Genomic DNA, 17,722 nt, shown 5'->3' with positions numbered 1-17,722 from the left:
ACCAAAAGGGTTGTCAAGCATTGGAACAGGCTGCCCAGGGAAGTGGTGGAGTCACGATCCTTGGAGGTGTTTAAAAGATGGGTAGACGTGGTGCTGAGGGACATGGTTTTGTGGTGGACTTGGCAATGCTAGGTTAATGGTTGGGCTCTATGATCTTAAAGGTCTTTTCCAACCTAAACAATTCTATGATTCTATGATTATTCCCTGCTATGATGCACTGGCAGACCATGCTGGCCAAGGGTGTAAGCGATTTTCCACTCCTTAGCCCAATGCTGAGGAGCAGCCCATAAATGTTAATTTGCCTGGGCTGTTCCTGAGGCTGCTATTTTTCCTTTATAGGTATTTTTCTTAACATACTTGAAATGAAAAGCAAGCATTGTTATGGTAGGGCTGTTGCCATGGCTACAGAAGAGCACAAATAATGGAGGCAATAGCTATTTTGCTTCTAGCCCTGTCCCTTCTTATCATGTTTTTCTATTTGTAATTTTAGGTACCTATTACAGGGGAAAACATGGTTTAAGTAAGCAGGTATCTGATCTTTCAACAGAAATCATCTCCTGCGCACATCTCCCACTGAAAAAAATCATGGGCAAAGACTAAAGGATCGGTATCTGAGTCAGAAACCCCATGTAGGAACTACAATTCTAAGACCTGTGATATACAGAAAAGTAAAGCTGCAGACAATCTTAATCATTGTGTTTACTAGAATGTAATAAGGAATGAAGGTATTTCCCACAATTTTCTGTTTTCCAATATTTAAGATACAGGTATGAGTCCCAAACTTTTCACAAAGGCACTTCAAATTCAAAATTAAAACTGAATATAATTAAAAGAACTGATACATGTCTTTTCTAAGTATAATCCTATATAACTAATGGTACCCTAATTACTGCAAGGATGTAGTGTCAGAGATGCTGTCATATCAGGGAAAACAGACTTACCTGAACACTGCTCCTCCCTGGCAATTATTATAGCAGTTCTGGCAGCTTCTCTGTATTGCTTTAGTGCCATGTATAAGCGGAACAGGTACTTGGCATCCTTAATTAAATAATACAAAAGCAATTAATACTGATACAGACTGCTCTGTTCCCTTTCTTTACTTGCCCATCCCACCACCACATTCTTCGAAGAAAGCGGACAAGCTGGCTTGTTTTGTGAAGAGCTCTTCGCATCAACATGCTTTGGCTGTTCTACCTTCCCCTGCAAGCGTTGGCTGTTCGGACAGTCAGATAAACACCCGCGTTGAGGACTCTGACTGAGTGGTGGCCATTAGTTGCCAAGCCCTGTCAATATGGATGCAGAAAGCCACAGACCATTAGGCACATAGAGAGTCCTACAGGTGGAAACCAAACGACTTCAGATGTGTAGGCATTTATGGTGTCAGAAAAGACCCAAAGGACTCCTTTTAGAGATCAAAATTTTGCTAGAAATGTTTAAATTGTGTTACAGATCTAGATGAAAACATTGCTTAGTGTAGAGAAGGATGACAAAATTTAGCCATTGAAGAGTGGGACCAGATGGCAGACATCCAAGACAGCTAAAAAATTGAAAATTAAGGGGACAATCAGCTAACAAAATGCATAAAACTTATAGTTTGCTATACTAAGTACTTTTGATATATTACATGACTCAAGAAGGGTGAATGTAGCAAAGGGTTCACCCAAGAGCTGACAATCCAACAGCAGGAGAATTAGTGAAATAACTTAAAAACAAAACTTTAAATAAACAAGACAGCAATATTGAAGAAAACAAATGAGTTCTATTTTTCTAGTGTACTCAAATTTCTAGCAGATTAGTAAAAAAACCTAAAGAAATCAAGAAGAGAAAATAAAATTGGTCTTTCATAAAGATTTTGAGAGAAAAAAAAGAGGTCATTCTTAAAAATATAGCTAAAATACAAAATAAAATGACCTTGCTTATGATGAAAAGGAATTACTAAGTAAAAAACCACCTGGGCTAGTGCTGCTATTTTATATATTTAGCAGTGATTTCTAAAATTGAATCAATAAAAAATAAAGTCCATACATTATAATCTTTTAACTAGTAAATCGAGATTAAATTAAGATGAAATATTGTATATAACTATGGTTCTGATTTAAATATACAAATCAGAAAAAAAAAAAGACCAGTAGCTTTATAGACAGCTTAGAAAAAAACCCAAACCAACTAATTCTGCAATATTAGTATTAAAAACAAACACTTACAATGGGTATTCTATGTTAAAATAGTATAAAGGTTTCATTAAAAAGAACGGTATTAATCAATGTTGTGCTGTTCTCTGGAATATTGTGTGGGTTTTGTTTGTAAGTCTCAAACACATAGCGAAAAAAAGCAGATATTCAAAGGAACAGAAATATGAAAGATATAGAGACGTTTCCTTATAAAGAAGATGACTGCAAAGTTTAACTCCCTAGGCAAGGAAAACAACAACAAAAAAAAAAATCACAGAAATAAATGTAAGAAAGACTGGCATACAAAAATAAAAAAGGCAAGTCAAATTCTTCTTTTTAACTTGCAATATAAAGAAAAATATTAAGTGACCAAAAGTAATTACTTTTAAACTAATGATGGAGCAGAATTTTAAGTAACACATGATCAAAAGATCGAACTTCCTAAGAACCATAATTTAACAATAATGAAGTAGTTATCTGAATAATAAAGTAACCACAACTACTTATATTAGTGGATATTATTTATCCACTGTAAACCGCCTTAAAAAGGAAAATTGCTATTCCCTAAGTGGGGTAAAATAAAAATTATTGTGAATGGTAGGTTATGATATAATTCTTCCCAACTTCTGACACCTCTTGATGACCACAGATGGCTGTTCCACTGATGACAGCAGAAGGTTGCACTTCTTCCCCATCCAGGCTGCTCCTCCCTTTTCTCCTGCCCCAGCACAGACCAGTGGTTTTATACAGGATTTGCCATGTCCCTAATTATATTTTACTTAAATAACATATTTCAAGGATCTACATGGCAGCCATATGAAGAAAAAATATTAAATAAAAGGCATTTAACAAAAATTAGTCTCATGTTTCACTTTCATATTTTTACCTTTAAAGTTAGCCATTTTAAAAGCAAAAAATGCAGGAAGGAATTCTGATTCAACAACACATTTCCTAAGGTCTTTGGAAAAATTTATTATTTCAATCTAACTGATATTAATATTAGATAGCCATGATTTAAATTTAATTTTGCTTTTTAAAACACACGTACTTAGAAAATACGCACACAGAATACAGCAGAACCTTGCTAGTTAATGCTCCCTGAAAAATTACTAAAGAACACACATGAAAAATTAGGAATCTTTACACATTAAAGTTAACAAATACAATAGCTGACATAACACATTTAAGAACTACTTTATCATTACTCAGAGAATATTATAGAAAAATTTTGATAAGCATAATAATTTTGATAATATGCTACTTCATTAAAATCCCACACAATTGTTGGCTGCAAAAGATTTAAAGCAACCGGCTGCTGTGAGCGGTGATCTGGTTTGAAGATCAGTACTGAAAGGATTAGCAAGTTTCTGCTGTATGGCTACTTTAAGTTCACTCTTACTTGCAGCTTTACAAAAATAACACCACATAAAAGCTGCTATTCTCTAAAACCAACCCCATTTGCTCGATAATTTGAAAACCACCATCTCCATAGCACAATAAGGATAAAGATGAACTGTTTTTTATATAGATTTTTTTAAAACAAATATGTATGATTTGATAAAGTAAAATTTTGTTACTCACTGAGAGAGACTATGGCAGATTGGATTAAAGCATTCAGAAGAACAAGAGAGAGCTTTTAAACAATGAAAACAAAGCTCTACAATGAAGTCCAAAACAAGGTTAATTATGGCAATTACGGCATTCACAAAATTCCTAAGTGTTTTCCAAGATCTTTGGAATCTCTTCACTACGGAGATCATACCATAGCTCACTTCCCTTACCCAGTCCCACGCAGACGGCTAGGCTGCTGCTCTTAGAAAAGAGACTGGATGCTACAGTTTCTGTCCACCCAACTTTCAGCATAAATATGAAATTACTTTTGCTTACACTGATGCTGCACAGATTTTTCATCTAATGCCTCAATGGCTTCATTCTCTTCTGGTCTTTTGCAGTTGAAATTCATTTGTTTCACTGTGTTTTGCTTCTCTCATAATTTTATTAAAGTTCACATCATTTCAAGTACAGGTAAATAATAAAGAGATAATATTAGGGGTGAAATAAACTTACTGCACCAAGACCATGTCATCTCCATCATTACCAAACCTTACTCCCCTCAATAAGGCAGAACTTATTTTTCCATACATATCATTTTGCACCTGAATGTATTTACTGTGGGTTTATATGAGACCTAATTCCTTGACTAAGGAATTAACTGCAGCCTGCAATGTCCACATCTGAGGTCTGGCTTTCACAGTGGAAACACATGGGTGCAGTGCCACTTAGCTCACATTCCAGGTCTGCTGTAAAAGGCAGTAAAACTTGATGTGTCTCAGCCACTCAGTTCCATGAACTCAAACCCAAATATGATGAATGGCCCATAAGCTCTACAGACACCAAAGCCAAAAACAGACTGTGAAGCCTGTTTTTCTATAGCTCAAACTCAGAGAAACCAGCTGTCCCATCAGCAGTCACTCTTTGTCATGTTAACCTCAAATGCTGCTGTTAAGTCTAACATTGTATTTACAGTGGACACTTTTAATCTGTCCTGGAAAAATCATACCAACAGAATATGGTCAAAATCTACTTCTTGTATTGTATATATATATCACAGATCTAATATATGTTCTGCTTAGTTTGTGAACGATCCTCCTATAGCATTGGCAACTAATACACAAAAATCTGTCAGCAAGTATCTTCCAAACCCATATATATAAGAGAAAAAGATGAAACAGTCTGCCAAAAGCCTTTTAGTACACCCAGTGAATGGTTTGCTTTTAACAAAGGAGCAGGAAACCCAGCAGGAAGGGTAACGGTTCTTTCTAAATTTTACTAATTGATCACATGACATTAAAAGAAGCCTTATAGCACAGAGCATCTCTTATCTCACAAAGCACCTTCTAAATAGTATAAAAGAAAAAAATGTAAGGTTCCAAAGAAGATTTTCTATGACAATGATGAGTGAAAACACAAAAATCAGTGTCCACAGTATTATATTCTCCCATTTTTAATCAAACTCCATATTAGGAAGGTTTGTCACCAAAAATCTTCAAATGTGCGTCTGTTTTTTTTTAATTATCTATCATAAATTAAATTTTTCAGTTGCTTTGGGCTAAGCTAGTTTTGATAACATGGTCATTAACCACTTCAGAAATCAACAGGGAACTGGTAATTTTGAAAATCTGTGCACAACTTTTTGTGTCTTATGTTGATATGGGAATACAGGAGCTAATGTAGCCTGATAATCTGCGGGGTTTTGTCCTTCATCTCCTATTTACTACCTCACTTTCTTCCACTGCAACAGTTAGACCAACTCCCCACACTGCAGGAAGAGATCAGTGCTGTAGTTAAGTCTTGAGACAGACACATGCCGACCATCCATTTGGGAAAGGCAACATCCAGCTGGCTAACTGGCATGACCAAATGGCTACGTTTTGTTTCTCTCCCTCAGTATAACCATTAATTTGAATCTCCTCTGTCCAACTACCCGCTTTCATAAAGCTTGGAGAAAGATGATTATATCTAAGACAGTTACTTCCTTTCTTATCTTTGTGAACCTGAAGTTAATGGGTGAGTGACCCACAGAATGATCACTGAAGTCTTCCTCCTTAGCAGAAACCAAGCTAAACCAGTCTGTGTCTACCAAAATTTTCAGGACAAAATAAGCTCAAAAGATCTTGTAGCACAGCAGTGTGACAGAATAGCAGTGACAAAAATACAATACCTTGGGCATGCCATCACTCTCTCCCATAAGATAGTCTATCAGCTGATTTGTTAGGGCTTCATCTTTTGCCCGTCCCACCTATTAAACAAAGACAGAAGAAATTATGATATGAAAGAGAAAGGAAAAACATTTACTCATAAGGAGGTTTTTCATAAAACCACTGAAACTAAATAGATTTAAAACATGAGGCTTTTTCAGTTCTGTGTCTTCAGACTAGATTATTACTTGGTTCATCAGCTTTGACATGCAGTAGTTTGTATCTGTTTTCTAATGTATTACATCAGGGGATTATAACTAAATAGCTCTCTACCAGCACGAACTGTTCCTCTGCTTCAGTGTTGGGAAGGCATCTGAATCAGGGCACCATGAGCTGAAGCCTGCAGTCACAAAGCTATGTCTATCAACCCAGCACAATTTGTGTCTCAGAGGAATGTTCAGTCCCAGTCACTAGAACAGAGCCAGCACTATCTGGCCAGTTGGAGAGACAGTCTAAAAATATGGCTGAAATGATGAGATTCCACAAGGATACATATGGTACAACTGCAGCAATAGTCTTTGCACTGTTTCATAGCCTTTGGTTAATTCATTTGGGCTGAAACATCTGGACCTGGAGGAAAGCATTAGACACCTCAAACTTCAGTCTTACAAGCCGTGCCAATAACTCTGTGAGATGGAAGGCCCCAAGAGCGGCTGTGCTAGCTCTTATCAGAGCCAGGTCTGCTGTTTAAGATTCTGAAAAAACTCTAGTGATAACTAACAAGATTTTCAAAGCTGTGGGTTCTTCAAGGGAACAGAGGCAGTCTAAGCATGGTTTGGATGACAGAAAGTAAAAGATGCAGTGGATGCTTAGATGGAAGCTGGCAATGGGCCTGCTTAGGCAGGTTTCCAGCATGTATTTTCTAGAAGGGAATCTCAAGAAACAGAGTAGATTCACACGTACTAAGGTGCAGCATGAGCTGGAGACCTGATGACTACCGAATTTTGGAGATCATGAACAAAATAACTAAGCAAAAATTGCTTCATCCCAAATTTATTTTTTTTAGGGGGGGGATGGACAAGAAATTTTTAGAGGAGATAATGATGAAAACCAAAAGGTGTTAGTAAGACTGATGGTGCAACTGGTCTTCTGTCTGAGAGCGGAAGCTGAGAGTATTGAGCAGTGGATATTGTCTACCTTGACTTCAGTAAGGCTTTTGACACTGTCTCCCATAACACCCTCATAGAGAAGATGATAAAGTATAGGCTGGATGAGCAGAGAGTGAGGTGGAATGAAAAGTGGCTAAATGGTCAGGCCCAGAGGGTTGCAATCAATAATACAAAGTCTAGTTGAAGGCCAGTATCTAGCAGTGTACCCCAGGGGTCAATACTGGGTCCAATCTGATCTGGATGATGGGGCAGCGTGCACCCTTAGCAAGATTGCTGACGATACAAAAATGGGTGGAGTGGCTGATACACCAGAAGGCTGTGCTGCCACTCAAAGGGTCCCTGACAGGCTGGAGAAATGGGCTGACAAAAACCTCATGAAGTTCAACAAAGGGAAGTGCAAAAGGAGGTTGTAGCGAGGTGGGGGTCAGTCTCTTCTCCCAAGTAACAAGTGATAAGACAAGAGGAAATGGCCTCAAGTTGCACCAGGGGATGTTTAGATTTGCTGTAAGGAAAAATTTCTTCACTGAAAGGATTATCAAGCATTGGAACAGGCTGCCCAGGGAAGTGCTGAGTCGCCATCCACAGAGGTATTTAAAAGACATGTAGATGTAGTGCTGAGGGACACGGTTTAGTGGTAACTTGGCAGTGCTAGGTTAATGGTTGGACTTGATGACCTTTCTCTTCCAACCAACATGATTCTATGGTTCTATGAAATCCTGCACCAGGGAAGAACCACCCCATGCACCAGTACACGCTGGGTGCCACCCAGCTGGAAAGCAGCTTTGCAGAAAAGGACTTGGGGGTCATCAAGTTTAACATGAGTGACCAATCTGCCCTTGCAGCAAAGGAGGATAACGGTATCCCGGGCTGCATTAGGAGGAGCATTGCCAGCAAGTTGAGGCAGGTGATCCTTCCCCCCTCTACTCCAGTAGGGAGTGTGAGGCCACACCTGGAGGGCTCCTCAGTACAAGAGAGAGAAAGACATACTGGAGAGAGTCCAACAAAGAGCCACTAAGACGATTAAGGGTCTGGAGCATCTCTCATGAGGAAAGGCTGAGAGAGTTGGGACTGTTGAGGCTGGAGAAGAGAAGGCTTGGGGGGGATCTTGTAAATTATATAAGTACTTGAAGGGGTAGTGTAAAGAGGAAGGAGCCAGGCTGTCTTTAGTGGTGCCCAGTGACAGAACCAGATGCAATGGGCACCAGCTGATCCATCTGAACATCATGAAACTTTTTTTCACTATGAGGTTGACCAAGCATTGGTACAAGGTGCCCAGGGAAGTTGTGGAGTCTCCCTCCTTGGAGATATTCAAAAGCTGTCTGGACACAGTCCTGGGCAACCTGCTCTAGGCGGCCCTGCTTGAGCAGAGGTATTGGATCAGATGACCTTCAGAGGTTCCTTCCGATCTCAACCATTCCATGACTCTGTGACAGAGAGCCAGAATGGAGGCATATTGACCTCTCTAACCACAGTGTGCAGACTGGAAAAAATCAACAAAAGTGAAAAACTGTATATGGATATTGCTAAAAAACAAAATTCCAAACTCAACTGTCTCTGACACACAACCACAAAAATCTGAATGATTTCATAAACCCTCCTTTGAAGACTGAAAACACTTTTTCCTCTGGTATCAGTATTAACTTATTCTACTTTTTTAATGTTTAGATATCACCTTTGCTGACACAGTTTTCCTTCTTTTGCAATCTGTCCAAACACACTCACTGATGCTAGGAAAATGTCACAATACTGACGGTAAACTTCTTGAAAAGATGAAGAATTTTTTGTTCTATCAAAGGTGCTTACTGTTTCAATTGCCATTTCTATAGCCAAGTTATCTTCTGTGCTTGGACTTTTCATAAAGTGCTTTAATGCCTAAAATGATACAGAAGAAAAGTTAAAACTGAGACACACAAAATTAACATTTTTGTAATTTTTATCACATTATTTCTCTCTGCATTTTGACAGACAAGTGGCACAATCAGTGCTTATCTTGGCTGTATTTCACAGCCATAAGGATAAGCACACACACTATAGAGGTAGCAGCTGCTCTCTTACAGATACTCCTGCAAGAAAGAAGCGTTGAGACTTTGCCAAATTCTGGTGTATACCTTCATCAAACAGTGAAGGATACAATACAGCAATATGGTGAGCAGAAATTAATGATTATTGTGCCATTGGACCCCCTCTACACCCAAGTTGAAGGAGTGGTCACCTACAATGGCTGTAATTTGAAAAATCAGTACTATTTTTTTTGGTATGTGTTCACTACTCAGAAGTCAAACATTTAATAAGCGTCAGTTCACTGATTTGTAATTGACCAAAAGGAAGTGTATCGATCAACATACGTCAATGAACATATTTCCTTTTTTTAAAAAAAGCTTAAAGTTAGTGCATGCTACAGTATTACATTAATTAGTCAGCAATCAAGTCAGTATTGGCCAACCTAATAAAATATAAATAAATTCTACTTCTATGTTCATTACATTTAGAGATTGATTGAGAACAGTATATCATTGATCCACCCGGAGCCTTTACTGCTATGAAAGTTGTGTGCATGGCAGTTTATAATTCACAGAATACAATGTAGATAATTGTAAATATAGTTTACTTACATTTTTACACTTTTTAAAAATATCAGTATGTCATCAGTTAAAGCAGCTAAAGTCTACTATGAACTTCCCTGTTTTTGAAGTAGTTGTATTTAGAATAGTTCGTATGAACGTTTTAATTGTCACTGTTTTATCCTTTAAGTACTGACCCGTCCATATTGACCACACAGCAAGAAAAATTTTCCCGCCTGAAAATGTTTCTTTTCTCCTTCAAAATATAGTGCAATGCTCTGATAATCTTCATTGGTAGTACTTTCAGAACCTGCAAAAGACAGATGGCAATGATAGCAGAGTATTTTTATTAAGTAAGATAAAGGCTCTACTAAAGGAACAATTTCCTATTCTACAGTTTTTTGCTACTGACATGCAAAGAAAATCAAAGCCAGCTAGACTCAAATTATGCCTTATATGATTTTTTCCTACTTAATCAGCCTAAATGTCAGACATTAGGAGCTAACAATGCAGTAAAATAATTGTTTCCATAGGTTTTATACCATAATGGGATTTCTGTTTTTTTTTTGTTTTGTTTTGTTTTTTTTTTTTTTGTTATTGTTGTTGTTGTTTGGTTTGTTTTTTTTTTAACAGATGTAATGAAATGGCATAACTATGACCTACTAATGAATTTTTCCATTATGTCTTGGCAACAATAAAACAGAGCAAATGATTATGAGATTATCACCTGAATTATTTTCACAGTTTAAGAATATGCGAGTATATCTGTATCACACATCACCAGTGTAACCATGTAGTAGCAGGGAATACTACTTAGTCTTCTAACCAAGACTCCATTTTACTGTACACATCTAAAACAAAGACAGCCACTACTCCAATGTTAGTTTTAAACTTTTTTCACCATCTTAGATTACAATTTGAGACATCCTATTTTGGATAGGAGAGAAGGAAGAAAGCATAAGAAACAGTAGAACTATTATGTATTGTGGCCACTTTGACAAGCAGCTGCAACAGTACGTCACCAAGCTAGCTGTTGCCAAGTTTTTATAACCTTCATAACAAGCATACATTTTTTAAAGGAAGAGATTAATGGAAAATACAAGATAATTTGGTAGATACATATGTGGAACTGTTTGCACAAAGAATGGTGCCTGACACAGGTGAAAAACATAAAATTTATTGCAAATTGAGAAGCTGGCCACTGACTGACTTGATGGCCTGAGGTAAAAGTCAGCTTCTCAGTAAGGCCTCCTTTTTGTCTCTCACTGAGACAAGACCAGGCCACAAAGGGCCTTCAAGGGAAAAATGGAAAGACAAGTGATAAATACAAGTAGGAAAAGAGCTGGAACCACAAAAAAGGAAAAGGGGGTAAAAATCAAGAACTGTACTAGTAAAATTCTCGATTCCTCAACACAAGAAAATAGTCTGGACAAATGCTTTCTCTCTATGGATTTGAAAACAACCTTGGCTGAATACTGTGGGAGATACCTTAGCTGAAAGCAAAGCCTAGCTTTTAGGCTTGAATCAGACACAGGTTGCCAAATCTGTCCAGGGTGACTGGAAATGGAAAAGGCTGGGAAGCAAAACTTCACCCTCCTTGTCTTATAATTTCCAATTGGTCTAAACCAATTAAAAGAAGAGCAAAACATATGCAAGCAAACTATTACCCTGGAATACTCACTGATGATATCAGCATAAATCTCCATCTTGTTGTGTTGTTGAGCTAATGTGAAAGCTTCATTATTGCACTTGGACATGACCAGGAACTGGATTGCAGAACCATAGTCACCAAGCTGCAGAAAAAATCTAATCAGAATGAACAAATTAATACTTTAGTGCTAATTAGCACAATGAATACACCAAATGTTTTAGGAATATAGTGTATTTTGTGGCATACAAATATGATTTCTAATTTATTTTATATCTCGATTAATTTAAATAGGTTACTAAAATTAACTTAGTATAAATAATACAGCATGGCAACTTTTATTATTGTCTAAACTTATTATTTCAGGTTAATATAATTTCAATCAGCAAGTTAAAAAAAAAGGAAAAAAATCAGTACCTGCTTATCTGTACAAATTTTAGAGGACTCAAATCAATAAACTGAAATATATATAGTCAATGGCCAAGTACCAATAATCAGAGTCTGATACGTTAGCAAGCCTTACCAACTTCCTCTTCACCCTTTTTTTTAACCTGCGTAATACGATTGTTACCTGGCCACCATCTTTGCTCCATCAAGAGATTGTGTTTCTCTCACAATATTAACAGCCTTTTCAGGATTATTAAGGTGATCCAAATATAGTCGAATTACACTGTCCCATTGTTTTGCATGCTCATAAGCTATCACAGCCTCCTTGTACCTGCAAAATAATGGTTCCACATCAGTTCTTCTAACTTCTAAATAACTCTTTACAATAGGGCGTGAAAGAAACATATAGTGTTTTATTTCTGAGAGGTTACTCTGCGACACCTTCCTTTCAGTTTGCATATAATAGCCTTGTTCTGCACTTACTATGTTTTTTTTGTCTCTATTCCATTTTCCCTTGGGAAATGAAAGGCAGAGACAACAGAAAAATGTCTACTACAATACTATTTTTGACCTACTCCGCCAGCATCCCTTTTGGCATATCTTAAGTCGTTCATCTGTTCCATCAGCAAACATAATCTGTTCCATCAGTTCCATATGAAATCACTTGGGAGTGAGGAACAATAAAAAATAAACAGATGATAACTAGTTGTACAATTTAAAAAACGAGACTTCTTTTCTGTTCTGTAAACAAGATCAAGAAATTTCTCATTCTAACGCTACACAGTTGACACAAATAGTTTCTAGTCTCATCAATGCAAATATTTAGCTTTGGTACCGTTTCATATTATAAAGTATCATTATTCTGAAGCACATTTACTTACAGGTAAGGGCAAACAGAAACCACATACTGTGATTAAATATAACCTATTTCAGCCTTTCACTTCAGCCAGTAATTTCACATTATTCAATATTTTGCAAGTGCAGCCATTAAGATGTAACAGTAATTTGGTTCTAGAATGAAAAAATTTCTTTCATTATTCCCTCTTTGAATGACCTTTAAAAATCAAAGCTAAGGAATCGTTAGAAAAAACCTCCAATACTCTGCTAAGTGGAATATTCCATTGGGTGCAGTACTTTAAACCTTTAATGATTCTTGTTAAAAAGATATTAATGCTTAGACATGAAAACAATCAATTAAAAACACATCTTTGACACTGGTAGAAGGTCCTTAGATTATGTTTAAAATCTTCACACAACACCATTTTCACAAGGCTATTTGATGCAAAATTTAAAGTCTGTCTTTTAATTTATTTTACAAAAAGGAGTAATGCATAATAACAACAATAATAACAACATGTTTTATAAAAAAAGATAAGCATTGAAACACACCTGCCATCTGCTTCTTTGGCCTTTGCATATTGTAGGTGAATCTTTGGAGATGAAACATAAGTAAGAAGTTCACCAACCTTTGCCCTAAGAAAGACAAGATAATGGTTATTTAATAAATATATCTGGTTTCAAATTTTCTCCAGTAAAAGTCATATTTATATCAACACTGAAAAGGAGGCTAAAAAAGAAGTAATTGAACATAACGTATAAGCTTTGAAGGCATTTCAATAAAAGCTGCACTTTATAGATATAAGAACTGGAAATTTAGACTGCTTCATGAACATACAGGCTTAAAGAAGTACAGTATCTTCTCTCTTTTAAGTTTGGGATGTAAGAGCATAAGGAGCACCAGACCAGCAATTTTTACCTCTGGTATTCTCTAATTAATCTATAGAAGCACAGTATTAAAACTGTAACCTGAAAGACCATGCAAAAGAGTACAAAATACCACCAGTACAGGTGCAGTTGTAATTACACCCGTGATTGTATGCTTAAGGCCACAGGTTGTCCAGAGGTCTCTAGGCCATTAGAACCAGATTCTCTGAGTGGTGACATCCGTAACAGCAGAGTGTGGAGGAACACAGAAATATGTCAGTCCTCCCATAAATCTAGTTGCAGGAGTTGCACGCAGTGATATGATCTATAAAAGCCAGCAAACTAAGCAGTAGGCCTTTCAAGACAAGGGATATGAGAGGCTGAAGAGAGGCTGACCTTAAATTTCAGCTCTCTGCCTAAAAGATGGAGCACTCCCCAAACGTAACCTCCTTCTGCTAGAGTAAACAAAGCTTGTACCTCCCACTTTCCAAATCAAGGCTATCATTATATCCAAGCTACCCTATTTAACAAAGTGTTCTCTTGGTCTGTTCTGAAGCCACTGACACTTCTATGACAGAATAACATTTTCCTTAGTAAATGAACATAATATTTCAACCTCATTTTTAGAGCACTCATATGAACGAGGAGGAGTCTTTCTGATCTCTGCTCCAACCAGTTCTTAATATGAAAAGTCCATAAAATGTAATTAGGCAAGAATTAAGCCCTTAAGACTCTCAGTAAATTGTACTTTTCCACTGGAAACTTCACAATAATCAAGTTCCCTTAAAAAAAATTTAAAAATGTATTGCACATAATGTCAGTGATTTTGACCACTCAGGACACAGACTCCACTTGAACCAGCAACTTAGAATCATTTCCAACTGTTGGAATATTCAGTTTCAGCTATGTATTTTATAACTGAAGAGATTTAGTGAACTAAACAGTAACTATGCTAATAAAATTACTAAATTCAGTGGACACACGCACACACACACAAAGGACTCAAAACTGCAGGTAACTTTAAACTTAATACAACAAAAAAGAAAAAAAGGAAGACTGTCTCCCATTTAAAGTAAGACTATATTTAAAACAACATAAACTTCTGAGAGAATACCATTCTTGTTTAACCTTGGGGGAGGGAACAATGAAATCAATGAAACATAATTAATGAGACATTTGTGATATTCAGAGAATTGTTCCTTTCCAAAGAGCACCACAGCAAGTCCTCTGAAATATAACACTTCCCTGAAACTCATACTTACCAGTTTTTACACCGGATGTATACTGATGCTGCCTTGTCATAATATTGTCCCTTTTCATACAGCTGAGCAGCTTCTGAAAATTGCTACAATATTGGAAATCATTAAATATAATTTCTAAATTAAGATTACAAACAGATAGCTTAATGAATTCATGTATTCAGCCTTCACTTTATAAATGCTTTTGAATACCTTCATACTCTCCAGAATAGCTCCACAGTCTCTTTTTAGTAACCTACTGGGATGTTTAATAGCCTGGTTTACCCCTCGACGGATATCTCCCATTCGAATGGACATTTGAGCCACTCCAGCAAGGCAAGCTTCATCATGTTCCTGGTACTGGCAATCAAACAAAAAGCGGTAATTATACACTATACATCAGAAATAACACATCACAAAAGCTGCACTAACCAACCACTGAAACAAATTAACACAACATTACATGGACTTAGTTAAATTAATTTTTGTTTCAAAATTCTTGCCTAGCTGCAGCTGTCAATTATTTAGAAGAACTCGGCCTAGTTTCCTTCTTAAGCTTTGTCTTTAGTTTTTACATTTTACTTACAAATCTGTCCAGACCAAGCATACATGAGAAGAATCTGTTTTACAGACAGTTCAATTCTACTCTCCTCTTTTCTCCAAAACAAACAGTAGAGAAAAAGAGAAACTACAAGCAGGATATTTCGCCCCCCCCCCCCTCCCCCCCCCGCTTTTTTTTTTTTTAAGGTGGTAAGGCCACTGATGTTTCATAAAGCCAAATGGCTTGAATTCAGAAAAGATTGCTATTTTTCGTGTTATGTTCCCCTATTATCACTTAAGCTGTTTCATAATAGACATTTTGCAAATATTAGGGGAAATAATGCCAGAATAAGGCTGGATCTACTGAATATGATATTTTCTAACACAATCCTTGCCTGTCTTTATATAGATAACTATTCAGTAAAGAAGAATGGAAGGAATAATTAGGTCTTTTGTAATAACAATGAAAATCCTAGCAGCATTTTCTCTGACATTTGCACGTCTATTATAAAACTGATCAAATCATAAAAACTTAAGTCTAGCTATGCCATGCTAATACATGGCAATACTGCTTTATACCTAGAGAAAGCATCATTCTGTATATTAAAAATACAAGAAGTGCAAAGACTACTATCCCCAAAGCAACAGTCATACAGATTTAGAGCTGGATAAAAATAATCTGAATTCAAATGAGTCTGAAATATGACAAGTTAATGTGTAGTATGATAGTACAAATGCTACCATTACTAAAAAGGAATTACCTTATTGTTTCCAGTGATTCCCTTCTCATAATGTGCCAGAGCGTTAATATAATCACCCCTAAAAGAAAACTGGAAGTTATATGGAAGAATATTTTTAATAGGAAGAGATGGTTACCTTCCTACCACACAGATTATGCATGTATCTGCCTTGCTTTAGACTTAACGACTCCATACAAGGATGTGACGTATGCAAAAGACGGACAGTTACACTGTATGTCATGGCACTTCATGTGCACTTTATCCAGCTATTAGTCAGAGAGGCAGTCCATCTCTCAGTTCCGTTACACTAAGACAAATAAACCTCCCTTGAAAGACAGGCAAAGAATCTATCTGCACAATACACCTCAATAACCTCATCTCTACTTCCACGTTTTTCTGGAAGATAATTGAAACTAACCTTCTAAAATTATTTAGAATTTTTGCAACATAAAAACGAAGGCAATTTTTTCTCCTTAAGTACATTCAGAACTCAAGTTACAGGTGGTTGCATTGCTTCAACTGCCTCCATTCCCTCCCCTCTGTGAGCAACAAGTGTCCTCTGTCAGTTCCAGGGGCACTGCCAGGGGGAAGGAGTTGTCTAAAAACTCTATTAATAGGTAAGAGTTTTTCCTCTTGGTTTAGACATTAAATAGACCAGGTTTCACCTGGGAAGAATTAGCTATAAAATAGACTTTAAAATCATGGCAAATGGTTAAAACCTTTTCTCTTCCAGGGACTGGCAGCCTTGAAATTTGACACTCCTCTACCTAAAATATGTAAGAAAATGAAGGCTACTGGGTATTTAAGAAAAGACAGGAAAAAGATAAGGCTTTCATCCAATATAAGAAGTGTTAAATGGTGTGAACTTTCTCTATTTTCCAAGCATTTGCCTGCAACATTTATTTAGTAGGTGATATTATTATATAGTGGACCTACCAGTTACAAAAAAACCCAGATATACTGAGATTATCAAAAGTAACTATTATTTGTTAACATATGTCTCTAGCATGAAGTATTCCTTACAAAACTACTCTTCCTTGTACTATAGCTGAAGACCTCACAGAATCCTCTCTCAGCAATGCAGTCAGCTGAAGTATCTCAATTCTATGTTCTAGTTAGCATGAGTATTGGTTTAATATTCTTATACTGCAACTTTACAAGAGAACTTACGTGAATTCAAGCTGCATTGCGTATTCCTTTGATATGAAAGGGATTTGGTCTGGGGCCAAACGCTTAGCCAACTGAAGTGCACTGTCCCAGTGTTGCAAGTCTTTTCGCATCTATTAACAAAGAACAGTAACATTTTCTGATGCAAGTATCAAATTCTGAATTCTAATATGAACTCTTTATTATTCTAAATACAAATATAGAGCTAATATTCTAGAAAGATTCAGACAATTTGAGAGTCATTCATCCTAAATGTCTGTCAGTCACGCAATGGCAAGAACAAAACCATGAAAAGGCAGAATTATCAGAAGGTAAAATATTCCAACATTAAGGTGGAGTTGAAAACAGCAGAAAAAAATTTACACAGCTTAACTGAATACCTCAAGTGCAGCAATAGGACAGGAGGATGCCAGATATAAATCCTGAGCCAGATTAAAATCACTAGTAAACATGGCAAGATGTCCCGCTAAAAGGTTGTGGTCTTCTATTCCCTGTAAAAAAATGTAATAGGTGCAAACGTAGTTCAAAATTTAAAAAAATATTGTTATAAGTAACATAATTTGGTAAGCACGGTGAAATAAAATATCCTGACATTTTACAACCATGTATATTGGATTCTACAAACCAGAAAAAGCCCTCACTTCCTTATTGTAGCTCAAAGCCACTACAGCTAACACTGTCTAAAAATCAGCAACTTGC

General features: G+C 36.6%; 1 protein-coding gene across 1 annotated transcript in view; it reads right to left on the bottom strand.

The window, feature by feature from the left end:
- The window catches only part of WDR19 (WD repeat domain 19), a 40,143-nt gene that overhangs the window by 9,269 nt on the left and 13,152 nt on the right, over positions 1 to 17,722 (bottom strand). The window contains exons 14-25 of the mRNA XM_082482957.1: positions 17,404 to 17,514; positions 17,027 to 17,136; positions 15,878 to 15,935; positions 14,790 to 14,930; positions 14,601 to 14,683; positions 13,024 to 13,107; positions 11,819 to 11,965; positions 11,281 to 11,405; positions 9,797 to 9,909; positions 8,842 to 8,910; positions 5,893 to 5,970; positions 942 to 1,038 (exon numbers count right to left, since the gene is read on the bottom strand). Coding sequence (XP_082339083.1) covers positions 942 to 1,038; positions 5,893 to 5,970; positions 8,842 to 8,910; positions 9,797 to 9,909; positions 11,281 to 11,405; positions 11,819 to 11,965; positions 13,024 to 13,107; positions 14,601 to 14,683; positions 14,790 to 14,930; positions 15,878 to 15,935; positions 17,027 to 17,136; positions 17,404 to 17,514 — 1,216 coding nt within the window. The remainder of the gene's footprint in view (positions 1 to 941; positions 1,039 to 5,892; positions 5,971 to 8,841; positions 8,911 to 9,796; positions 9,910 to 11,280; positions 11,406 to 11,818; positions 11,966 to 13,023; positions 13,108 to 14,600; positions 14,684 to 14,789; positions 14,931 to 15,877; positions 15,936 to 17,026; positions 17,137 to 17,403; positions 17,515 to 17,722) is intronic.

The sequence above is a fragment of the Vanellus vanellus genome, assembly GCF_965231255.1.
Source record: "Vanellus vanellus genome assembly, chromosome: 4".
In the NCBI taxonomy this organism is placed as follows: domain Eukaryota; kingdom Metazoa; phylum Chordata; class Aves; order Charadriiformes; family Charadriidae; genus Vanellus; species Vanellus vanellus.
Note: the sequence above shows the minus strand (reverse complement) of the source record. Positions and strands in the feature narration are given on the sequence as shown.